This window comes from Cannabis sativa, chromosome 6 (assembly GCF_029168945.1).
Source record: "Cannabis sativa cultivar Pink pepper isolate KNU-18-1 chromosome 6, ASM2916894v1, whole genome shotgun sequence".
Taxonomy (NCBI): Eukaryota; Viridiplantae; Streptophyta; class Magnoliopsida; order Rosales; family Cannabaceae; genus Cannabis; species Cannabis sativa.
Window position 1 is genome coordinate 26,062,017 of NC_083606.1, and position 27,814 is coordinate 26,089,830.

Here is a 27,814-nt window from a genome sequence, read left to right on the forward strand (position 1 = left end):
TTAAAAAAAACTATATAATCATAATTTAAAAAAAAAAAAAAAAACTATATAATCATAATTTTGAAAAAAAAAAAAACCTCACATTACAATTTTTTAATTAATAAGATCAAAAATTGTCCATACATAAAATATCACTACAAAAAGTATAAGTATTCATGTCCAATACCCATATTTATGCTCAAAACAATTGTTTGCAAAATTATGAGCATAACACATTACACCAGATCGAAAAGATTATAATTTGTATACTACTGAATGTCAAAGGCAATGTACATTGTCCTGCAAATTATTTTAGATCATGTTAATCAAAGTGAATAAACATGATCTTTCTAACTCTTTCCCGAGCTGTGTACTAAAGAGAGCCATCAATCAGAAGTCTCGCCCATTCATCCTTCTCATCATCTGGGACACTGAAAAAGTAAGAAACCAGAGCATTATCTTGCATAATCATGCGAGCTACCTTATGACGTTGAGCTGTAGTAACTGTAGTGGTCCTTTCTAACTCTTTCTCGAGCTGCATATGCTTTTCATTCAAGTCTTCACCAATAGCTTTACTAAAACGAATTGAAGCTTTTTCAATTACCTCTGCGAGAATACAAGCTGGTTGTGTAAGTGCATTTGAAAGTTCTTCATGATTTGCAGCTTTCCTTTTCTTCTTTGAAGACCCATCTAATTGAGTGTGAGATTGAGCACCTCTTGTTGCATCTGAAACAGACATAGATTCCACTTCATCCACATTATTAGCATTGCTGAAATCATCTTCTCCAAGTGTAGTGTTTTCCTTTTCAGATTCAAGTTCTTCAAAAACATCTGTTACAATCTCTGCATGTTTTTCAGTTGCACGATCTTTGCCAAAAACTGCACACAAGTTGTCATACCAAGGGAATGACTTAATCTTGAATGGGGCTGCTTCCTTATGACTCTGCATGTATACAAAATAAAAACCAATAAATCTCACTGCATAACCTATCTTTTACTTCACATATCTCTAAAGTATATATACCAAAGTATTTCATAAGAAGTTCCAAACATTATGCCAAGTCAAAAAGTCCAACACATTTTTAAAGCACTAGTTATATTATAATAGAGCATATATAAACATAAGTACGTGCAAATATGCTTCCCACACTGATTTTTCGCGATTACAGTTTTTCTATTACTGTCTCATCCAAACCCGCTACAAAAAGGTCCAGTCAACATTTCATGTACTATTTGAAAATGAGTCTTCAAAGTTTTCATTCTAGACTCAATGTGTGGCTTAGCTTGTATGTCACATCCAGGCATTCGCTCCTTTTTCATCTCAATAGCTCTCAGATGACCTGGCTTGAAGTTTCTTTCAGCTTTAAATTTCTCTTTATTATTTAGCTCCATAAGTGATTCAATCAAGTGTTTGTATTCATCTTTACTCCAAAATCATTTATTTTGTCCTGGACCTCTTCCTTTTGAAGTCTCCATGCTGAAATAGGGAATCAAAATAATGTAAAACTAAAAACTAGAATTGAAATGTTGAACTTGAGTGAAAAATAAAGACATTCAACAGTAAAGAAACAAAACTGAATTGATACACACACCAATAACAAAACATAAATTCAAAGATAAATTTCAATGTTGTGAATTACACAACCAGTAAAATAACTTGGCATAGCCAAGTGAAAAGAAATATAAAGACCTAGATAATCATTGTGCATTTAATCTAAGAAAAAAAACTAGCTTGCTCTCCTACGTTCCCTGTTAGGTTTTATGCCCTAAATAAAACTCTTTACATTCTGATTAGTTATCAATATAAGAAATTTGAAGTGATTGATGTTTGCATGAATTCTACATGCTAATGGTTTAATGTGTTTAATATGTTTATTACATTCATACACACAAAATCAGTTAAATCCAGATCATATGTTTATTCACAATTACAGTATCGTCAACACAGTGGAATGTGATTGTGATCATATGAATCAAAAGTTTTGGTCCCTGTTTCATCAGTGTTATTGGATTTACACTAATGTGATAATCAGCGATGATGTGTACTTACACTTGGAGTAAGTGTTATGTTCTTTCCAGGACATTAGTAAAGTATACTAGTTTCGAATGTATGGAATATACATTGGACTGGACCGATATTGCAACTAAGTTAAGATATTACAAACTTACCGTTATACATATCTTTCCAAGTCAATATCAGTAGTTGATCTTAAGATTGAAAAGAATCTAAATCCTGATATGCTTGGGCTCAACTCAGGAGTGCTATTCATGTTCTTAGATTTATTAGTTAAGCCTACTTTCGGGTCAGGGTGATACGTATATTTCGAGAACATGGTAGTATGATTGAGTGGGAGTGCTGAACATAAATATGGAATCTATAGCCTATTTGGTGTATAGAAGTCAAGTGATGATTCCCTTCGAGCTTAGCAAATAGAAGTAAATGGATGAGCTCTTGTTTAACTGACTAATTATTAGATCATTAAACACCATTTACAGGTAGCTAAGTGTTTTAAGGGGCAAAATACATTGAGGGGTGAGAACGGTAAAGAAATCCCATCTCGATGTAAATCATCTATATAGAGGATCTTTAAATCACAATAAGATTATAACAATGGTTAAATGAGATAGTATATTGGTATCGTGAAACATACAATATGCTCTATATAAGTCTGAGAGTGCAATTCTAAGTTCTAAGAGTGGATTCAACGAAGAATTAATAAGTAGGAATTTACTTGGTAAATTTGGTTCACTTATTGGAAGCTCAGCATATAGATCCATGGTCCCCATTCTAGTTGAGAACATTCTGCTTGTAAGACTCATTAATTGATTCGTGATTGGTCAATTATAATTCTAAAGTTAGACTATGTCTAATTTTATGAATTTTCACTAAGCAGGGGTGAAATTGTAAGGAAAAGAGTTTTCTAGGTTTATTTATTTATTAATGGACTTTTTATGTCTAATTAATAATTAAATTAAATGACAATATTATTTAATAATGTATTTTAGTTATTAAATAATTAGTTTTGACATTTAAAAGGTTAGAATTGGAAAATTGGCATTTTTGAGAAAATAGAGATAAAATTTGATAAAATTGCAAAATTAAGTGAGGCCCATTACAACACCTAGGCCGGCCACTTAATATGATTTTTCAAATTGTTATTTTCATTATTTTAATGCCAAATAATTCTAAACCTAGACCTAGTAGTTGCCTATAAATAGAAAGTGATGGCTCAGTCAAATCACAAGTTTTCAGATTAGCTTTCTGACAGAAATTTCTCTCTTCAGAAAAACTGAGCCTTCCTCACTCTCTACCTTGGCCGAAATCTCTCTCTCTCTTTTCCCTTCATCTTTTTCGTGACCCTAGTGAAAGAGTAAGTGCCCACACACAGCAAGCAGTAACTCAATCATAGATTGGAAGACTGTGAAGGATCAAAGCTTGAAGAAGAAGGAGATTCGGGCTCAGATCTTGATTATACTCTGCTACAGAAAGGAATCAAGGGTTAGAGATCTGAGTGGAAGGAGACATTTATTCCGCTGCATCAATGTAAGGTTTTCTTAACTTTATATGTGTTTATTTTATCGTTTTAGAAAGTTCATATTTAGGATGTTAATAAACATACTTGTGAGTAGATCTAAGATCCTGGTAAAATAATTCCCAACATTCCCTCCATTCACTATACATCTCATGTGCTAAGTTGTTTTTAAATGTTGTCCACTCTTCAGAAGCTTCAATACTTCTTATGGATCCATCAACATCTTCTTCGTCTCCACTGTTAATCTCATTCTTTGAATGCATATAAGTATTATCAGTAGGCATTTCTCTTCTAATAAAATTGTGAAGCAAACAACATGCCAAAATTATTTGATTTTGAGTCTTTATTGGATAGAATGACGGACTCCTAAGAATTTCCCATCGACTCTTAATTGCACCAAAACATCTCTCAATGACATTCCTAGCAGATGAATGCTTCATATTAAAAAATTCTTGTGGATTTTTAGGAGGATTCCCATCTTCCCATTGGTTGAGGTGATAATGTTGGCCTCGATATGGAGCAAGAAATCCCTTACAATTAGTATATCCAGCATCTACAAGGTAATATTAACCTAAAATAAAATAAAGATAGGGATTAAGTTGTCTCCTAAATGAGCTACTAATCAAAAATAAGAATGTACAATCTAAAACACCAAGCTTACCATTTGGAACACACAAACCATTTGTTCTACGTATGGCATCACGTAAAACTCTACCATCTGCTGCAAGCCTTCCCAACTAGGTAACACATATATGAATTGCAAGTCTTGGGAGCATACTGTTGGAAATTATTTTACCAGGATCTTAGATCTACTCACAAGTATGTTTATTAACATCCTAAATAAGAACTTTCTAAAACGATAAATTAAACACATATAAAGTTCAAGAAACCTTACATTGGGTGCAGCGGAATTAAATGACTCCTTCCGTTCAGATCTCTAACCCTTGAATCCTTTCTATAGCAGAGTATTATCAAGATCTGAACCTGGATCTCTTTCTCTGAATCCTTGATGCTGAATCTCCTTTGCTGATGATCTTTCTTCACGATCTTCCTCACTATGATTGAGGTATTGCTTGATGTGTGTGGGCACTACTCTAATCACTAAGGTAGGTTCGAAATATGAAGGAAGAATAGAGAGAGAGAGTGGCGGCTAGAGAAGAGAGAGAAGGCTCAGGTTTTTCTGATGTGAAGTGTAATTTTCCTGAAGCCTTCACTATCTATTTATAGCATTCCACTAGGGTTAGATTTGAATTATATGGCATTAAAATAATGAAAATATCAACTTAAAAAGCCTACAAAGGTGGCCGGCCATGGCTTAGTGGATTGGGCCTTACTTTTTGCAATTTTGCAATTTTAACACCTTTTGTATCTCATTTTCTCAAAAATGTCAATTTCCTAATTCAATCATTTAAATGCCAATTCTAACTATTTAATAACTATAAATAATTATTAAATAATATTGTCATTTATCATATTTATTAATTGAACCATACAAAGTATCATAATTAACAAATATGCCCCTATTAACTCTTTCTTTACAATTTCGCCCTTACTTAGTGAAAATTTCACAAATAGACATAGTCTAACTTGTGAATTATAATTGATTAATCAAAACCAATTACATGAGTCTTACAAACAATATTATCTCAACTAATGGGGGGACCATGGGTCTATATAACCGAGCTTCCAATAAGTAGATCAAGAATTTAGCACTAAAATTCACTAACTTATTAATTCTTCATTGAATCCACGCATAGAACTTAGAATTGCACTCTCAGTATATAGAATGCTCTATATGTTCCACCATATAGACACATCATTAGTTATCTATTGTTATAATCCTAATTTGATCAATGATCCTCTATATGAATGATCTACACTGTAAAGGGATTAGATTACCGTAACACCCTACTATGTATTTTATCCTTAAAACACTTGACCCCGTATAAATGATATTTCAGCTTATGTGAAATGAGATCTCCACCATTTATTTTCGTTTGGTCAAGCTCGAAGGAGATCATCCTTTGCTTACTATTCGCCAGATAGAAGCTATAGATTCCATGTTTATGCTAGCGCTCCCACTCAATTGCACTACCGTGTTCACAAAATGTACGTATCACCTGACCTAAAAGTAGGCTTAACTAACAAATCAAAGAACACGAATAGCCTTTCAAGATTGAGCCTAATCATAACAGGATTAAGATCATTTGATCTAGGATCAACTTGGCGATATTGACTTGAATAGATTTTACGGTAAGTTTAATTAAATCTAAGTTAAAGTTCAATATCGGTCCCTTCCGATACATACTCCATGCATCCAACCTGAGCTTTACTTTAACCAATGTTCTGGAAAGAACATAGTATTTCTCCAAATACAAGTAAACTCTTGTTGTAGATTATCATATCAGTAAAACCCTGTGTCTGATAAATCTAGGAAACTTTATTCACATAGTCATGTTTACTTTCCAATGTGATGACAGCACAATAAACATGATCAAGTATGTGAAAAGGGTTTAAGATGAATTTATAAATTAAATAGACAAGCAATTGATAAAGTGAACCAAAATATACACAAATGAATGAAAAATACTTCTGTTTCTTTATTGATGTTGAATAAAATAGATTACATTGAAATGGAGTTTTATTTAGGGCATAAAACCTAACAAACTCCCACTTGCACTAATATAAAACTAATTAGTACATATCAATTAATCCTAAATTCGACGGTGCTTTTCAAAGGCCGTCACGGCCGGGACTTTGGTAAATGGATCGGCTAGGTTGTCCTCTCGTGTCAACTTTCTCAACTAGTACATCCCCTCTTGCCACGTATTCTACGATAATGTGATACTTCCTTTCAATGTGTTTGCTTCTCTTGTGGCTTCGAGGTTCTTTCTTGTTTGCTATTGCTCCATTGTTATCACGAGTAGTACCGCAGGCTTTTCCATTCCAGAACAACACCTATGCTAGTGAAGAACTTTCTTAGCCGTACAAGTCCTTTAGCGGCTTCGCCGTCGCTATGTATTCAGCTTCCATAGTTGAGTCCGATATCGCGGTTTGTTTAGCACTTCTCCAAACCACTGCTACACCCCCAAGAGTAAACACCATCCCAGATGTAGATTTCCTGTCTTCAAGACTTGCCTGGAAATCTGAATCAGTGTAGCCTATGGGATTTAAAGCACCACCCTTGTAGACTAACACAAGATTCCTTGTACTCTTTAAGTATTTCAAAATATACTTAACTGCATTCCAATGTTCTTATCCTGGATTAGACTGATACCTGCTCACGATTCCAACAGCATAACAGATGTCGTGTCTAAGTGCATAACATTGCATACATTAGACTTCCAACCTAGAGGCATAAGGAATTTTCGCCATGTCCTCTATCTCGAGGATCGATCGGAGGCGTTCCTTAGATAGACGAATACCATATCTAGAAGGCATGTTTGCCCCATTGGTGTTGCTCATGGAGAATCTCTCTAAGACTTTGTCTATGTAGGTTGTTTGAGAGAGAGCAAGAGATCTGTTCTTCCGGTTTCTTATAATCTTAATACCAAGAACATAGGCTGCTTCACCCAAATCTTTCATATCGAATTGAGTGTTGAGCCATTCCTTGATGTGAGTCATTTTCTTGACATTGTTTCCAATGATCAAAATGTCATCAACATAAAGGACCAGGAATACTACTATTTGGTCTTCCTTGAGTTGGTAAACACAAGGTTCATCTTCATTCTGAAGAAAGCCGTAGGTCTTGATGATTTCATTAAACCTCTTGTTCCATGAGCGAGAAGCTTGCTTAAGTCCATAGATAGACCTGTTTAACTTGCAAACTTTCTTTTCCTGCCCAGGAAGAACATAACCTTCTGGTTGCTCCATATAGATGGTTTCTTTAAGTACCCCATTAAGGAAGGCAGTCTTGACATCCATTTTCCAGATTTCATAATCGAAAGCAGCAGCTATGGAGAGAAGAATTCGAATGGATTTGAGCATGGCAACAGGACTAAAAGTTTCCTCACAGTCCACGCCTTCTCTTTGGGTATAACCCTTGGCTACAAGTCTAGCTTAAAAAGTTTTGACTTCGCCTCCAGCTCCTCTTTTCTTCTTGTAAACCCACTTGCATCCTATCGGATGATAGTCGTCAGGTGCGTCTACATATTCCCAGACTTTGTTCTTTTTCATGGAATCCATTTCTGAATCCATGCCGGCTGACCGTCGTTTCCGTTGCGGACTAGCCATTGCATGTTTATAGGTTAATGGATCATCATCAATACCGTCACCTACGACCATGTTGATTTCACCATCCAAGCCATAACGAGCAGGTTTTGTTGAAACCCTCCCACTACGACGAGGTACGGTTGTCTTCTGAAAAGAAACTTTAGTAGTAGATTTCTCAGTTTGTTCAACTGAGGGAGTGGGATTGTCTTCTTCACGAGTGGAAGAGGACGGAACATTAAAAGGACTTATATCTGATAGCAATTCCTCTAGAACAACTTTTCGGTTTGTAGTCTTTAATATAGTTCTCTTCAAGAAAAGTAGCATTTGTAGAAACAAACACTTTATTATCCTTGTGACTATAAAATAGTCCACCCCTAGTCTCTTTAGAATTTCCGACAAACATGCATACTTCGGTACGTGATTCAAGTTTGCCTTCTTTCTTTCTTAAGACATGAGCAGGGCACCCCCAAATTCTGTAATGGCGTAAACTAAGTGTTCGACCATTCCAAAGTTCGACGGGTGTCTTAGGGATTGCTTTAGATGGAACAACATTTAGAATGTCATTTGCCATTTGTATAGCATATCCCCAGAAGGACGTAGACAGAGTTGAATAACTCAGCATAGACCTAACCATTTCCAAAAGAGTGCGATTTCTTCTTTCTGCAACTCCATTTTGTTGTGGAGTAGCTGGGGCAGTGTATTAGGATTCAATTCCAAGTTCAATTAAATGATCTTTGAACTGCATATCCATATATTCTCCACCCCTATCAGTTTGCAAGATCTTTAATGATTTACCTAATTGGTTTTGGGCCAAAGCATGAAACTCCTGAAACTTTTCAAACGTTTCAGATTTCTTTTGCATTAGGTAAAGAAAACTATATCTAGAGAAATCGTCAATGAAAGTGACGAAATACTCATAACCACCTCGGGCTTTGACATTCAAAGGTCCGCAGACATCGGAATGCACTAACCCTAGAGGGATTTTGGCACGCTCTCCCTTTGCAGAGAAAGAACGTTTAGTCATTTTTTCTTCTAGGCAGGACTCGCATACTGGCAGTTCACCTAAGACGATATTTTTCAATGGACCGTCTTTGGTGAGTCTATTGAGTCTATCAAAGCCTATATGACCTAAACGTAAATGCCATAGATAAGTTTGATCATCATTATCAATCTCTTTTCTTTTTAGGTTTCTAGGTCTAGCTACACTGAAAAATTTCACTATTTAGTGAGATTTGAGTACTCGGTCTTAAAACATAAAGCCCTTGTTCCATTATAGCAACACATATTTGAAATCCATTACGAGAAATTGAACAATTTATACTCGAAAAATTCAATATATAAGATTGTGTTTGCAAACATGAGACACTGATCAAGTTTCTACTAAAGTTTGGAATAAATAAAACATTTTCTAAAATTAAAAATCTTTGTTGAAACTTGATGCGGGCTTTTCCTCTAGCTTTGACCGATACTAATTCGCCATTGCCAACTTTAAGCTGTAACTCTCCTGGAAGCAGATTTTCCCAAGTTTCAAGCAACTGCAGTGAAGAACATATATGGTTAGTAGACCCAGAATCAACAATCCAGATGGATTTGTCGTTCTCTAAAACACATGATTCAAAGACAAAAGCATTACCTTCGTTTGAATTGTTTAGAAGCCTGGGACATCGTTCTTCATGATGACCCTTTCCATTACAATTCGAACATAGAAGATTATGTCTGATAATTGTACTTGAAGAAGCAGTTTTGCTAGATCCTTCATACTTAGTCCTTTTCCTTCGATTATTGATTGCAAACCCAGGGGGACCCATTGCAATCAAGTTCTGTTCATGGGCTCGTAATTCTGCTTCGAGCTTGTCCATGTCGGAGGAAGACTATTAAGGATAAGTTGGACCCATTGTTCTCTTGATAAATCAATTCCTAGTAGATTTGCCTTTTGGAACTTCAAATTCATCATCAACAGGTGCGAGTTAATGCAACTACCAGGATGCATTTTCACACTATAGAGTTCTTTTGCTAAGATAGTAACTAAGAGAGGATCGGGGTGAGGGTTATTCATAATGACACTACAACACATCAATAAAACAGAAGTAAGGTTTTGGCTCATAAATTCATACACAGTTTAGAAAATAACAAGTAATGACATATGTTATAGAAATACTAAATCTAACATAGTTTATTTTCCAAGGTATTTCAACAAACTGATATAGTGTCCCGTTTAGGCGAGAGTCAAAGCATCATCCATTGAATAGAGTTGTCAGCTCATCTAAAATGATAACCATTCTAGCAACCTTTTATTCGATCAAGATTGGAATTCAGCGTTGTCCCGTTTAGGCGAGAGTCAAGGCAATTCTATCTTATGAGCTTCCACCATTGTTTCATAACTTGCAAGTCAAGTATGGTCGCCACCATTAGGGTGATCCATACCATACAAAACACTTACAAACTACTTATCATGCGAGGTTAAACGGTGCGAAATTGCTAATGAACGTTCCTCCATTAGGGAGGATTACTCACTAAAACAAACGCGGTGTAAAATCCACAATGGAGATCGAATATCTCTTGATTAAAAGCTCATTATTTAAAAATATCATATGTATTTTGTATAATCATTTTAATTCGATATTATAATAATGAAAAATTACAAACTAAAGTTGGTTTAAATAAAAAATCAACTTTAATTATTTTTCAATTATTATTTAAATTTGAAAAATAAATTCAAATAAATATCGAACAAGTTCCACAATATAATAATGAAAAATTACAAATCAAAAATTGATTTAAATAAAAAATCAACTTTAATTAATTTTCAATTATTAATTAAATTCAAAAAATAAATTTGAATATTGAATGGAACAAATTTGAAAATATCTTGTTTAAGTTGTTTTAGAAGAATCTAAAAAATCAACTTAAATATCTTTCAAATGAGATTTAATTAAATTTAAAATTAAGTTGTAACCACTTAATTTGAAGATATTCCATTTTAAGTTAATATTCGAAAAGATATTAACTTAAAAATATCTAAAGAATCTTAATAACCAATGCCTAAAATTCCTCAACTTAATTTTGAAATTTTAAATTAAAAAGATATTCATAAGTTGGTTAGTTGTAGATAACTAAATATCAACTTAAATGGGAATATTTAATGAAAAATTTAAATTAAGCTTCCGAAAGAATCTAGATGGTTATAATTCTATATTTAATTAAATACAAGAAAATACATATAGTTTAGCTTAGAATATAAAATTCTTTAAACTATGATTTTCTAAATTAATTTCAAAATAAATGAAATTAATTATGTTGCTAATCAATTTTTAATTAGGTTAAACTAGTGTAATTAACCTAGTACAGTCATTCAAATCAGGCAAATGGGCCTTCACAATTGGGGTGGTTCATGTGAGGGGGTGCTGGGTTCAGTATGTCGTACCCACTTCTATGACTCCCAACTCTCACACAAGGCCCAAAAGAGAGGGATTTAACCTTAATAAGAACAACTGTTATTAATTGAATAGGCCCAAAAATTAAATGGGCCTAAATAAATTCTATCAAGAACTATGATAATTTATTTTAGCAACAACAACCTATATGCATCTATAATAAAATTAAACACATAGGCTCACACGGGCACACTTTGGATGGGTCCTATCATGTTGCTAGGTCATACACAGATGAAAGAAGATTGTAAATATACCTGTTACAAATTATTATCTTGACCAAGGGAGTCATCAGATCATTAGATCTGGTAAAAAGTAACCATGGCTATTTGCAATCAAGTAATAATAGGTTTTGAAAACTTACACATAAGCTAAAACACATACTCCTGCAACAAGGTAAGTTGGATAGTTGGATGTAGGATTTATTTAATTTTAAATTAAATAATTAATTTCGAAAATTATTAATTAAATAAATAAATTTTTCGAAAATTAAAAAAATTTGAAAAATAAAAAAAATTTCGAAATTTCGAAATTTAATTAAATATTTAAATTTAAAATTAAACCTACAATTTTTGAAAAATTAGGTTTCAACCAACCTAAATATCATTTCAAAAATTTTGCTAACTACTTTTAAATTTTAAATGTTATTTTATAAATAAAAATTAAATAAAAAATTAGAAAAGATAAATGAATATCTTTTTCAAATTTTAAATGTAATTTAAATAAATAAAATAACAAAATTTAAAAAAATTAGCAAAATATCTTATATCATTTAAAAATTACATGATTATAGTTATCTTATTCTTAAATTTAAAATAGGATAAGATATAATTAAATTTTAAAATAAGATAGATTTTTAAGCAAGAAGATAGATATTAATTCTATTCAAATTCAAATTACACTAATATCTTGAATTAAATTTAAAAAATATTAAATTAATTCAAAATGATAATTAGAATTGAATTAGGAATAGTAATAGTATAAATACAAAACTATACAAAAAATGGGAAGTTAATTCCATGAAAAAGCATGAAAAATTGAAGAAAAACGAAAAAATTGTGATCTGTACGGACAGTTTTCGCGATCGCAGGAAAATTTCAAAGACAAATTTCCGATTTTTTCAAATCTTCAAAAATTCATAACTAATTCAAATAAAATCGAAATTGAGTTCTGTAAAAGGCTAACTTGCTTAATTTTTTCCATACTATCCAATAAAATAATTCCAGAAACAGAATCGCAATTATTTCTCACGAAAATTTACAAACATCAATCAATCATCAAATAACACTCAATACAACATGATACCATCCAAAAACCATACAAACAATCGTTTTAAAGTCCAAATTTCTTGCAAGTAAATCAATTACCATGGCTCTGAGGCCAGTTGTTGGAAATTATTTTACCAGGATCTTAGATCTACTCACAAGTATGTTTATTAACATCCTAAATAAGAAATTTCTAAAACGATAAATTAAACACATATAAAGTTTAAGAAACCTTACATTGGGTGCAACAGAATTAAATGACTCCTTCCGTTCAGATCTCTAACCCTTGAATCCTTTCTGTAGGAGAGTATTATCAAGATCTGAACCTGGATCTCTTTCTCTGAATCCTTGATGCTGAATCTCCTTTGCTGATGATCTTTCTTCACGATCTTCCTCACTATGATTGAGGTATTGCTTGATGTGTGTGGGCACTACTCTAATCACTAAGGTAGGTTCGAAATATGAAGGAAGAATAGAGAGAGAGAGAGAGTGGCGGCTAGAGAAGAGAGAGAAGGCTCAGGTTTTTCTGATGTGAAGTGTAATTTTCCTGAAGCCTTCACTATCTATTTATAGCATTCCACTAGGGTTAGATTTGAATTATATGGCATTAAAATAATGAAAATATCAACTTAAAAAGCCTACAAAGGTGGCCGGCCATGGCTTAGTGGACTGGGCCTTACTTTTTGCAATTTTGCAATTTTAACACCTTTTGTATCTGATTTTCTCAAAAATGCCAATTTCCTAATTCAATCATTTAAATGCCAATTCTAACTATTTAATAACTATAAATAATTATTAAATAATATTGTCATTTATCATATTTATTAATTGAACCATACAAAGTATCATAATTAACAAATATGCCCCTATTAACTCTTTCTTTACAATTTCGCCCTTACTTAGTGAAAATTTCACAAATAGACATAGTCTAACTTGTGAATTATAATTGATTAATCAAAACCAATTACATGAGTCTTACAAACAATATTATCTCAACTAGTGGGGGGACCATGGGTCTATATAACCGAGCTTCCAATAAGTAGATCAAGAATTTAGCACTAAAATTCACTAACTTATTAATTCTTAGTTGAATCCACGCATAGAACTTAGAATTGCACTCTCAGTATATAGAATGCTCTATATGTTCCACCATATAGACACATCATTAGTTATCTATTGTTATAATCCTAATTTGATCAATGATCCTCTATATGAATGATCTACACTGTAAAGGGATTAGATTACCGTAACACCCTACTATGTATTTTATCCTTAAAACACTTGACCCCGTATAAATGATATTTCAGCTTATGTGAAATGAGATCTCCACCATTTATTTTCGTTTGGTCAAGCTCGAAGGAGATCATCCTTTGCTTACTATTCGCCAGATAGAAGCTATAGATTCCATGTTTATGCTAGCGCTCCCACTCAATTGCACTACCGTGTTCCTAAAATGTACGTATCACCCTGACCTAAAAGTAGGCTTAACTAACAAATCAAAGAACACGAATAGCCTTTCAAGATTGAGCCTAATCATAACAGGATTAAGATCATTTGATCTAGGATCAACTTGGCGATATTGACTTGAATAGATTTTACGGTAAGTTTAATTAAATCTAAGTCAAAGTTCAATATCGGTCCCTTCCGATACATACTCCATGCATCCAACCTGAGCTTTACTTTAACCAATGTTCTGGAAAGAACATAGTATTTCTCCAAATACAAGTAAACTCTTGTTGTAGATTATCATATCAGTAAAACCCTGTGTCTGATAAATCTAGAAAACTTTATTCACATAGTCATGTTTACTTTCCAATGTGATGACAGCACAATAAACATGATCAAGTATGTGAAAAGGGTTTAAGATGAATTTATAAATCAAATAGACAAGCAATTGATAAAGTGAACCAAAATATACACAAATGAATGAAAAATACTTCTGTTTCTTTATTGATGTTGAATAAAATAGATTACATTGAAATGGAGTTTTATTTAGGGCATAAAACCTAACACATACACCTAAGACATTTGTAGCTATTTCACCTTTTCGAGTATGATATTTTGGTTTATCATTGATAGGTACTCTCACTCTAATATGAGTTCCATCTAGTGCTCCTAAGCAATTCTACCATATCATAAACAAATTTTTTTTTATTAGTATTTCAAACAAACAAACCATTTCCACCAAAACCATTTTAATTCAAGAATTCAAGAAATATATATTATACCTTGAACCATTTCCACCTCTCATCTGTTGAATTTTCAAGAACAGGTTTAGGTCTTTTCAATAACTCTCCATGTAGCCGAATGATTGAATGTAACACATTATAAAAATATTTGCTAATTGTCTCATCCGATCTCATAAATCGAAATCTAACGACTCTATTTTTCACATGATGAGCAATTACATGTAAAAACATAGCCACTTGTTCATCTACTTGTAAATATTTAGATGCTTTTAACCCACCCCTAGTTTCAAGCATTATGCATAAAGTGCTAAATGCTTTCTTATTCATCCTAAGTTGATCAAAACAAATGACATCACTCTCATAAGCTATTTGGTGCACAATTTGCCTATTGACAAAAATATCAAGTATGTATAATTGTCTTCCCAAAGAGCTTGATTCAATAGTATGTTCAATAATTTTTCCCATAATTTAAAAAACCATTGCACTACATGCAATACATTCATACAATACATATAAAGAGTCATGATCTTCTTCTTTCTCAAATTTTGTCTTTCACTTACAGTTAAGCGAGCCATTATCTTACAATGACGATAATTAAGCAAAAGAAACTTACCATTATTCATACAATCCACTGAATAATTCTTCATCATATCACATAAAAGAAAATAAAAAAATATGCACCTATACAACAAACTATATAAATTCAAATTTCAGCACTCTAAATAATTTCAGCACACATACAACAAAAATATACACATACAAGAAATGGGCCTGCCTCCCCCATTTCTTCACTTTATTGTGAAGAATACTACAAGTTAATCCAATTTAGTGAAACTAAAATATGGTTGTTAGATTAAGTTCACTATTCACTTTAGTTTGAGATTTTTTATTTTCAAAATCATTACAATATTTATAACAACTAAGATATATTATATAATACCACAGTTCCAATTCTGTTAATGAATGATTCTTAGCTCTACAACTACAATCTCCATGTAAACTTGATCTCCTATTCTCTAAAGTTACCACGACATTCTAATATTCTCGAAACCTCTTCACAGTAAAAAAAACAAAGACAAGAGCAACTACAGCCACCAGGACAAAAGAGTATAACTATAGAATACAAATATATATAAGGCATTGCAGTATATATTTTGAAGTATTCGAATAAATGTGATATTAAATTTACTCTAGTAGAGTCACTAATACAAAAACAAACTTTATTTATTTAATTGATGTTTGAAAGTTCCACCATATTCTCCTTAAAACCCTTTTAAAATCTTCAAAAGCATCATCATGTCATGATTTACCCGTTTCATTTTTGTTTGTTTTAATATATATATAAAATAAGATAGAGAAAAAGATAGGAAGGACTAGAAAGCACATGAGAAACCAAAATTCTATCATTATATATAATATTAAAAGAGCAGAATCCAAGTGGTTGTCTTATTAATAGCCAAAAATAATACTAATGAATAAATAAATAAAAAGAAGCTTATTAAAAAACGTGTTTGGTAGTTCTACTTACGAAAATAATATTATTAAAATTAAATCAAATAAATAAAGACATGACTGGTTGTTGAGAGAGAAAGATTTTGGAGAGAGAGGAGTCAAGACCAAAACATCTGTGATAAAATTTTGCGTATAAGAAGAAGAAGAGCTTAACATCCATGGAGGACTCACAAAAACAAGAGCCCCCGTAAGTCTTGAAAGTCCTCGAAGCTCTAAAACAAGCTTCCCACGACTTATAAAACAATCCGAGTCTAATGAGGTATTTTTACAAACACATGGTATGCATCGAAAAATAAGGTGCACATATTCAGAATCTCTAATGAGCGAAGAGGATGAAAATGATTCAGAACAAATTCAAACATTCATGCACAAAATAATAAGAACAGATTCAGAATCACCAAACCAGAGAATGAAGAGAGAGAGAGAGAGAGAGAGAGAGAGAGAGAGAGAGAGAGAGAGAGAGAGAGAGAGACTTACCTCTGGCAACGCTACCACCAATCAAGGAACCCAGCACTCAGCAGTTGCAAAGATGATCCAAGAAGACAGTCACAATAATGGCAGCAGATTAATCTTCAATTTGCTAGGGTTAGGGTTTGTTGAGTTTGGCCCATGGCTGGAGTAGAAGAGAGATAATTTGTTGATATGCTAAAGTAGTGGAATGGAATTATATTTACACCAAATGAAAAATGGAAAAGCAATTCCATTAGTTTGGGGGAATAGCATTACTGTGGAATTCTTTTCCAAAAGTGTTATTTTCCAACCAAACAAAAAAATCAAGCCCATTAGTATTCTATTCCATTCCTTTCTGGCCCATTACCATTAACCAAACAGGCCCTTAGAGAGAGAAAAATAAAGAAACAGAGATCGCGACTTCAAAGTGTTCTTCATTATTTCTTCTCCTTAAACTCTTACTATTTATTATGATTATTATTATAATGTCTAGTTCTGAGTAGTTTCCTTTTAGTTAATGGTTATTTCAAAATTCGAGACATGAATTCTTAATTTTATTATTGAATATTAATTTCTAGTTTCCATCATATATCAAATTGCTTCTTTTTTTCTATGTTCAATGTCATGATTATTATTTTAATCTTGTTTAGACGATCGCTAAATTAGGTTTTACTTTAATCTACCATCATCTTAAGATTACTATTCACCTAATAGTCTAGGATTTTAAGTGTTTGTGATAAATTGTAATTTTTAATATTGTCAAAAGTATTTTTAATTTTGATGAAGAATAGAACCTAGGTTAAATAAATTATATGCTTCATTGATTTATTTCCTAGATTAGTCTATCTCCATAAATCTCAAAGTTTTATCTAAGTTAAATAAATTGCATGCTTCGTGGATTTACTGCTTAGGTAAAAGAGTTAATTATTGAGCGCTTCGCCTTAATTACATGTAATAGGGACATTGAGATAATTGATTGCTTCAGCTTTATCTTTGGGATTAATAGTTTGATTGGAAATTGAAATTACATTCATTAATAGGAATTAGGAATGATTGTTGATGATGGCAAATAACCTTTTAACTAGTTTCTCACATCACAGTCTCAATTTTAATTTATTTTTATTTTTATTTATACTATTTTACTCTAAACCTCAAAACCCCCTTTAATAACTTTTGTCACTAATTTTTGAGTAATTAAATAAACATTGTCCTCGTCGGATCGACCCTTACTTACAATTATACTAAAATAATTGGAGGTATTGGAAAGAAATATTAGTAAATTTGTTATGGCTTACGACACGCATCATAGTCTTCCTTGAAGTGGATCTCTAACGAGATCCTGCCCTCTTACACTAGTTCTCTGGCTGAATTGTCTTATCATATTGCTGGCCTCTCTGTTGCGGCAATCTAACTCCACCTGGCATGATCAAAGGATGTACTCTTGATCATTCATCCATCTCAAGAATTTGCGTCTCTACTGAGCGAATACATCGCGATCAGAAGCGCGTGGTTCTTCAAGGAATTCGCGTCTCTGCTGAGCAAATACATCGCAATCAGCAGCACGTGGTTCTTCGATTAGGTCGGCTTGGTAGATGGCCTCTCTAAGTCTGGCTAACTCGAAATCTTCTCCTAAGTCCACATGAGACTCACCAATTCCTGGTCCTATCTCTCCTGCATAATACCAGGGATGAGATTCGGTTATTGTTCTTGGGGATTGTTCTCTAAAGGGTCCTTCTTTAGTGGGAGGTGTCTGTGGAGGGTCCTCCATTGGAGGACGGGGCCAATTGTTCAGATCCACCTGGATGTTCATGCCATCCTGGCCAACTGTAGTGGCTAGATTCATGGTGCTTGCTATGGTGGCAGGATTGACCACATCTGCTGTGTTCATGGGAATTCAAGTTGTGGCTGGAACATGGACATCAGGTTCTACAATCTGTGGGTCTTGAGAAGACTCGAAGATGTAGATGGTGCAAATGGAGTTCTTCTCGTGTTAACCATGGCGTTTGATCAAATATGATATCAACTCGCTCTCAATAAAAGCACCAAACTGTTAACCTCAAAAATTGATCAACTGATAGTAGGGGCGTGTAAAGTTGATGTTTGACACGTGTTACACAACAAGGATAATAAAGTAAATAAGACAAGGATTTTTATAGAGGTTCAACCCCCTTAGTTAGCGTGTAATGACCTACTCCTCTTTTAGTTGTATTGATACGTAGAGATAATACTATTCATATCACTATAGGTGAGATCTGATATAACTCTCTATAAGGTTACAAAGCATGGATCAAGTAGGAAGATCTCTAATGAGACATAGGTAAAGCCTTAGACGCATGTGAGAGAGAGGAGGAGAGAGCCCCTTAGGAGTGTACAAGAGAGAGAGAGAGAGAGAGAGAGAGAGAGAGAGAGAGAGAGAGAGATTAGGGTTTCAGACTTAGAGTGATTTGGAGGCTAGAATTAGACATAGGTCTTCTAGGTTAGAGTAAAAGCCTTTATATAGGAGATCCTAAACCCTAATATACAACTGAAACCCTTAGATATTTACATATTAAATTGATTTAATACAAAAAACTAAATTGCCCCTTGAAAGTAGATATTTTCCATCCAGTTTGTTAGGCTGTTAAGAGCCCAATTCACAGGTAGCTTGCATTCCACGTATCAGGATGTATAGAGAATCTTGCCAGGTTAATCCTAGCCGTGCATACACCTAGAGGGGAGGTTTGGTCGGCCATGCAAGGACTGTAGGTTGAGGTCTAGCCAGCCATGCTCAGGCCCGTCTCAAGATGCTGAGAGGCCGAGGGTGAAATTTAAAACGGGGCTTCTTTTTTTTTACAAAAAAATAAAATAAATATTATTTAATTTTATTTATTTTTGCTTTGAGATATTATTTATTATTGAAATTTTGACACAATATCATTTAACTCTTTTATCTTCATATATCAAATAATTTTTCTCACCACATAAGGTAACTTAACGTAATATTTGATTATAATTAATAGCATCTTTATTGAAATGTTATATATTTTAGGACTTTTGTAGAAGAAAAAAAATCAATAGTATGTTAAAAATTATGTTAACTTTTTTAATATATGTTATAAGCTTTTATAAATTTAAGAAGATAAATAATAATTAATAAATATATTTTTTTTATTTAAGTTATACTATTCTTGTTAGTTATTTTTTAAAAATATTTGATTTATTTATTAGTATTACAATAAATTTTTTATATCCGTTTGATTGCACCAAGAGTAATTTTTAAAAAATTGTTTACTAAGCATAATCTTTGCTCCTTACCAAAAATATTTATAATATAATATTTATTCTTTTTTAAATCATGTACTTTTTTAAGAAAAAAATCCCAACAATTTTCTATAGATCTATTCCTAAATATTATATTATATATTTTTTTTAAGTAATGCATTGAATATATTTTAAAATATTATATTTTTATTAAATAAATAAAAATAAATAAATAAATAAATAAACCTTTTAACCAGTACTTTTGAATTTTTAAAACAGCTAAAATGTGAGGGAGCTAAGAATTGAACCCAGCACCCACACATTAACACAAAATCTCACTCTTACCAATTGTGCTATAAGCCATTTTATGGAAACTATTGAACCAAAATTTATATATATACATATATTGTATTTTTATTTTGATATATATAATATTAATTTTAATTTTTTCGGGGCTGCCCCCCCCTCTGGCCGGCCATGGCCATGCTCCTGCTAGGACCTAGCAGGTCATGTTCCTGTTAGATTTACCAAGAGGAGGCTAGCCTTTGGATGTGGAGGCCAGCCTTTTGCAAGTGGAGGATAGCTTTGTACACCGTTTCCTTGTAGAGGTTAGGTTCCCTTAGTCCAACGGAAGCTCACTTGGTCTGAAAGTCACTTTATGGATAGCCAGTTTGTGCCTAGATCTTGGCCAACCATACAAGCTCACTTTGGCTAGCCTATAGGTTTTTCTTGGTTGGCCAGACATGTTGGTACAACTCCTTGATGGCTCGCTTACTCCTTTCAATTGCTGCTTGACAGTTTTGTTGGGTTTTGTGCCCTAAATAAAACCCATTTTAATATAATCATATTTACTTATTAATAAAGATCAGAAATAACATTTTATGTTGCATGGTTCACATTATTTATTTCATGATTATATATATAATGTATGAATTCCATGTAAGTCCAGAACATATGAATTTGTTAATGATTATAGTGTTGTCAGCACAGTGGAATATAATCTTAATTATATGTTCGAAAGTTTATTCCCTGATTTGTCAGAACACTGGATTTAGACTGACATGGTATAATCAGCGATAGGTATTCTTACACCTTGGAAAAGTGTTATGTCCTTTCCAGGACATTGGCAAAGTTTACCAGTATCGGATGTATGGAGTATACATCGGAAGGCCGATATTGAACTTTGATTAGATATATTAGAATTTACCGTAATATCTATTCAATTCAATATCACATGTTGATCCTAGATCAAATGATCTTAATCCTGATATGATTAGGTTCAATCTCAAGAGTGTTATTCGTGATCTTTGATTTGTTAGTTAAGCCTACTTTTGGGTCAGGGCGATACGTGCATTTTGGGAACACGGTAATGCAATTGAGTGGGAGCGCTAACATAAATATGGAATCTATAGCTTCTATCTGGCGAATAGAAAGTAAAGGATGATTTCCTTCGAGCTTAACCAAACGAAAAAAAAATGGTGGAGTACTCATTTCACTTAGCTGAAATATCATTTATACAGGGTTAAGTGTTTTAAGGATAAAATACATTGTAGGGTGTTACGGTAATTTAATCCCTTTACAGTGTAAATCATCTATATAGAGGATCATTGATCACATTAGGATTATAACAATGGATAACTAATGACGTGTCTATATCATGGAACATATAGAGCGTTCTATATGACTGAGAGTGCAATTCCAAGTTCTAAGTGTGCATTCAATAAGGAATTAATAAGTTAGGGAATTTACTTGGTAAATTCGGTTCAACTTATTGGAAGCTCAGTTATATAGACCCATGGTCCCCATACTAGTTGAGACCATACTTCTTCTAAGACTTAATTAATTGATTTTAATTAATCAATTATAATTCTAAAGTTAGACTATGTCTACTTTATGAATTTTCACTAAGCAAGGGCGAAATTGTAAAGAAAAGAGATTCTAGGTTTATTTATTAATTAAGATACTTTATATGTCTAAATTAATAAATATATTAAATGGCAAAATTATTTAATAATTATTTTTAAGTTATTAAATAATTATAATTGGCATTTAAAAGGTTAAATTGGAAAATTGGCATTTTTAAAAAAATGGGAATGAAAAATAACAAAATGGGAAAGTTGCAAAATGAGACCCAATTTCCTATTCTGTCCGCCCACTATGCAAAGCCCTTTACCATTTTATTTTTTTTATTATTTTAATGCCATACAATTCTAACCTAAACCTAGAGGGCATTCTATAAATAGAAAGTAATGGCTTCAGGAAACAACACACAATTGCATCTCATTCTTTTCAGAGAGAATTCCTGAGCACCACTTTCCTCTCTCTTTTCTTCTCTATTTCAACATTCCCTTGAGTGATAGAGTAGTGCCCACACACATCAAGTGGTACCTCAATCATAGTATGTAAGACTATGGAAAATGAGCATCAAAGAAGGAGAGAAGGAGATCCAGATTCAAATCTTGATTATGCTCTGCTACAGAAAGGAATCAAGGGCGAGAGATCTGAATGAAAGGAGTCATTATATTCCGCTGCACCTAATGTAAGGTTTTCTTAAACTCTTATGTGTTTATTTCATTGTTTTAGAATTCATATTAGGATGTTAATCAAACATACTTGGTAGTAAATCTAGATCCTGGTAAAATATTTCCAACAAATGGTATCAGAGCCATGGTAATGATTTACTTTCATGTAATATGAATTAAAACGATGTTTTATATGTTTTGTGTTGATTTGGATGGTTTCATGTTGGTTTACGTGCTTATGTGATGAATGTATATGTTGTACGAATTTTTTCCATGAAAAGTATTTTTTCTATTTTTGAAAATATTTTATGTGGATTCCTTGTGAAAAATTAAGCAATTTTCTTTTTTACAGAATTCGATTCCGATAAAAATTGTAAGAGTTATGATTTTTAGAAAATCGGGGTTCAATGGTGTCCCCACAACTTGCGATTTTTTGGGTTTTTTCCCAAAAATCCAATTTTTTCATGGGATTGTTTCCTAAAATTTAATTTTTCCAATTTTAGATTTTTCCAATTTGAAATATTTCCAATTTTAAATATTTTCAATTTGAAATATTTCCTTTTTTTATATATTTCTATTTTGGAATATTTCCTATTATGGTAAGATTTAAAAATTTGTTAACTTCTTTAATATTTATATATTGTTTAATTATGAGATTAGATATTTTAATATTTAACATATTTTAAATTAAAAGATAACTTTGTCTTTTTATTTAAAATATTACATTAAAATTATCTTATATGACAAATTAAATAATTAATAAATTTGAAATTAACATAGATATTTTTATAGATACACTTACCATAATATTTTCAAATTCAAAATTTGTTATTTTGTTAAATATTTAATTATTTATAAATTATAAGTTTAAAAATGATATTTTTCTATATATATATATCATTTTTTTCCTTATTGGAAATTTATAAATCATATCTTAAATATTCAAATAACTTAGATATTTTGTAGAAATTTGAATATTGCTTAATTTGAGATATTTTGACATATAATTATGGTAATTATTATTTATTTATTATTTTATTCCTAAAATAATAATTATCTAACCAAATCTATTTTAAAATTTGTTTATTTTGTTACTTTAATTTTATTAATTATAGGATCTGAAAGTGATATTGAAGATTCTTTCTTTCAAATCATTGATCTTATTTGATATTTAATTTAATTTGGTTCAAATAAACCTAGATATTTTAAAATTAGTTTCTAATTTTAAGATTTTTGAGGTTTGTTTTTAACAACCCTAAATTATCAAAACTTTATTTGGTTAGTTTAAGAATAATAATTTAATTATATTAATATCTTATTTCACATCTGTTACATGGACAATGTTTGTTTATTTATTTATATTTTTTATTCAAATTTTTTTTAACAAACCTATTATTTATTTGATCTAAATTGTTATGATTAACTTGTTGACAGATCCAATGATCTGATTTTAATCATAGTCCAATTGTCAATAGATCTTATAAATAATTTGTAACAGGTAAATTTTGTACTTCTTTCATCTGTGTAAACCTAGTAACATGATAGGGCCCATCCAAATCATTTGACCTGTGTGAGCCTATATGTTTGCTATTGGGCTTAGATGCATATAGGAAGCCCATTTAAGTTTTTTTTACTAAGTAAATGGACTAGGTTGCTAAAATAAAATTTGACATAAGTAATTTTATTTAGGCCCAATTAGATTTGGGCTTATTCATTGAATAACAATTGTTTATTTAAAGGTTAAATTCCTCTCTTTTGGGCCTTGTGTGAGAGATGGGGGCCAATAGAAGTGGGTACGACATACTGAACCAAGCTCCCCCTCACATGAACTACCCCAATTGTGAAGGCCCATTTGCCTTATTTAAATAATTGTATTAGATTAATTATATTAGTCTAACCTAATTAAAATTGAATTAGCAACATAATTAACTTTTAAAATATATGAAATTTATTTTTCATTTAATATTTTAAAGTTAATTTTAAAAAAACACTTTGTTAATGATACATATTCTAGATAGTTATTTCTATACTAGTTATTATTTCTAATATTAAATAGGAAAATATCATTGATTGTGAAATTAATTGTTTAATAATTAATTTTGGTACAATCTAAGTTTAGAATATTTTCCTAGTATTAAACTAGAATTAATAATTAAGTTTCCTCTATACTTAATTATTTATTTCTTGAATTTAATACATTTAATTAAATTGAAAATTTCAATATCTAAGTTGATTTTTATCATGATACTTAAATATTGTTATCTTCCTGTTATTTAATAAAAATTGAAAATAAGTTTGGAATCTTATTTCATAATTGAAAATTGAAAATATTGTTATCTTATTTAATAAAAATTGAAAATTAAAAATAAGTTTGAATAATTTTCAAAATATATTTTATTTTATTTTATTAATCTTTTTCCCACAATTTCAAAATTGCATTTCTTTAATGCAGAAATTTCGAATTTTTATTTGAAAAATAGATTAAAGTTGAAAATTACTTTAATTTTGGACCAACTTAAATCAATGATTTTTTCATTTAATGATTAATTAAAATAAATGAACTAAAATATATTATTATTAGAAATTGAATTAATTTGTCAATGAAAGTGTAGATAGATATTATCCGTTTTGCTTGAAGTATTTTTCTAGTGTATTTAATTAAATAGAAAATTAATATTTAAGTTGATTCTTAATCATGATACTTAAATATTTGAAATTTTTCTTAAATATTTAATTAAATAGGAAAATTATATTTTTGTTGTAAATTAATTTTTATTAATTTTAGGCCAACATAAAATTAGAATAATTTTTCCAGGATTTATTTTTATTTTATTTTAAAGTATTTTCGAAAGTAGTATTTTTATACACTTCATTTCTCGAAATGCAATATATATTTATAAAAAATTTAAATTTGAGTTGTAAATTAATTTAAATTAATTTTAAAACAACTTAAATTGAATAATTTTCTAAATATTTATTGGAAATTATTACTAAGATGGAAATAATTCATGTTATTTTCATATCCATCTAAGTATAATTTATAAATATTAAATTAAAATTTATATTTAGATTTTTTTTTATTCTAAATTGGAAATTTCAATTAAATAAGTATATATATTTAAAAAAAAATAAATTAAAATAAGTTTCAGAAGAAAATACAACTTTGATTAATAATGAGCTTTATTATTAGGATATTCGATCTCCATTGTTGGTTTTACATAGCTATTGTTTTAGTGGGTAATCCTCCCTAATGGAGGAACGTTCATTAGCAAGTTAGCACCGTTTAATCTCGAAAGATAAGTAATCTTGTAAGTTTTTTATATAGTATTGATCACCCTAATGGTGGCGACTGTATAAGACTTGCAAGAATATGAAACAATGGTGGAAGCTCATAAGATAGAATAGCCTTGACTCTCGCCTAAACGGGACAACGTGGATTCCAATCTTGATCGAATAAAAGGTTGCTAGAATGTTTATCATTTTAGATGAGCTGACAACTCTATTCAATGGATGGTATCACTGACTCTCGCCTAAACGGGACACTGATATCAGTTTGTTGAAGACCTTGAAAATTATTTAGGATTGTATGTTTTAGTATTTTCACTTGTCATTCCTACTTGCTATATGTTTAATAATTTCTGAATTGTGTATGAATTTATATTGAACCATGTTATTTTCTGTTATTAAATTGTAATTTAATTTCGAATCTTCATTGTTGGTCTAACTTGGTTTGTTTTTCTAATGAGATAAATCCCTAATGGATTTTCACCATTAGACAAACATAATAGTGTTAGATCTCGAAAGATAAATATTGTATATGCAACATCTAGCTGTTCATCAATTGATGACACCTTAGACTAGTATTTTACAATATGAAACAAGAAGATTGTATAAATAAGATTACCTTGACTCTCGCCAATCGGAGCATCGTTGGATTCTTATTTAAAACGAAATTATCCTAATTCCTCTTAGCTTATTCATTTCGAATTAGCTCAACGACATATCATTGGATGAATGGTCTATAAATCATATAAAGCCATTCTATATTTTCTCTTAAGAAATTAAATGATGAATATGATTATATTCCTGAAATTCTATCCCAAAATGATATAAATCCTCAATCTTAGAAATCTCCTACTTGTATGGGCAAATCAACTTAGAGTTAAATTAGTAGTGGTGGTCCAAGAAAGAATTACTCATAATACAATTACACTTTCACAAGTGTTTAATAACCATTTTCTATCAACGGATTCAAACTGTATGAGTTGAGTATTCTGTGACCAGAATCCACTTGCACTATTCTAAGAACTCTTTGATGTAACTAAACTTAAGTCATCAAAAGATACAACCACATATTTTATAAATCTATGACATTTGTATCTTGTTCATAGTGGTTTTGACAAGATCATTCTCTGCAAAGAGTTAATATGCCTATATCCACTGAAATTAAGTTCATCTCATTCGTAGATGGATGTACATTCAGGGGTGGATATGAGTTTTCATTGTATTCTTAAAACGATCACTCTAGATTTTACCTTATGCAAAAAGAAATTTGAAATGTTTGAAAAATTTCATGAATTTCTAACAATGGTGATAAACCATTAAGGTAAGTGGTTAAAGATCTTGCGAACTGATAGGGGTGGAGAAAAAGTTAGTAGATATGCAGTTCAAAGATCATTAATTTGATTTTTGAATTATATCCAAACTTACCTCCCCAGAAATTCAATTTGCATATTGATAGTTAGTTACTAGTCGTTGCCTAAATCCTTCTATGGTAATATAATTTCAGAATGATGCAATGGTTGTATACTTAATGTAAATCATTACTAGATGCTAACCCTGGTTTGCATGTTTGTTAGCTATTCTAAATGATTAGGGGTGGACCATCCCATAGTCATCAGATAAGAAAGTGTTCGTTTAAACAAATACTAATTTTCTAAGAAAATGACTAAGTCTGAAAATAAAGTAGCAAATAAAGGAGATATTTTTTTATTGATTCCAAAAGTGTTCTATCATCTTATTTGACATATGATGATCCCACTGCCTCTGTTGCCTTGACACAACCGAAGAGGTCAATACCATTTAGTTTTCTTAGACATAATTCACGGTACCTTGTCGTAGTGGGAGAGTTTTTAGGAACTCACCTTCTTATGACTTGGAAGACACTAGTGATTAAAATCCATTGTGAGTTTAAACAAGTAATGGATTGTCAAGATAAGAAACTAAGAAGAAAGCTAATAGAACTATGGTTTGATCCATTCACATGGAATAACCTTAAGTTTTCTATTACAAGGACATAAAAGTAAATTTTTGTTAATAAGTCTATTCAATGGACTTAACAAAACTTCCTGTTCCTAGTATTATAGGTTTGAGTTTAGCTAAACTTATGGCTTGTGGTATACCTGGTAATTACTTACTCTAATGCAAGCAACTTACTTTAATAAGATGCTGAAGCATTTTCTTTCCAATGGAAATCTATAG

At 31.2% G+C, this 27,814-nt stretch overlaps 1 protein-coding gene across 1 annotated transcript; it reads right to left on the reverse strand.

Moving 5' to 3' along the window:
• Positions 1-78: 78 nt before the first annotated feature.
• LOC115724580 (uncharacterized) lies at positions 79-16,811 on the reverse strand. The gene is made up of 2 exons (XM_061117182.1): positions 16,599-16,811; positions 79-922 (listed from the first exon to the last, which is right to left on the reverse strand). The coding sequence occupies exon 2, from the start codon at positions 716-718 to the stop codon at positions 353-355; it is 366 nt and encodes a 121-aa protein (XP_060973165.1). The 5' UTR covers positions 719-922; positions 16,599-16,811; the 3' UTR covers positions 79-352.
• Positions 16,812-27,814: the final 11,003 nt, after the last annotated feature.

Excerpts from the sequence above, each read along its gene's own strand:
- LOC115724580 (XM_061117182.1), bottom strand. The coding sequence starts at position 718 with ATGTCTGTTTCAGATGCAACAAGAGGTGCTCAATCTCACACTCAATTA.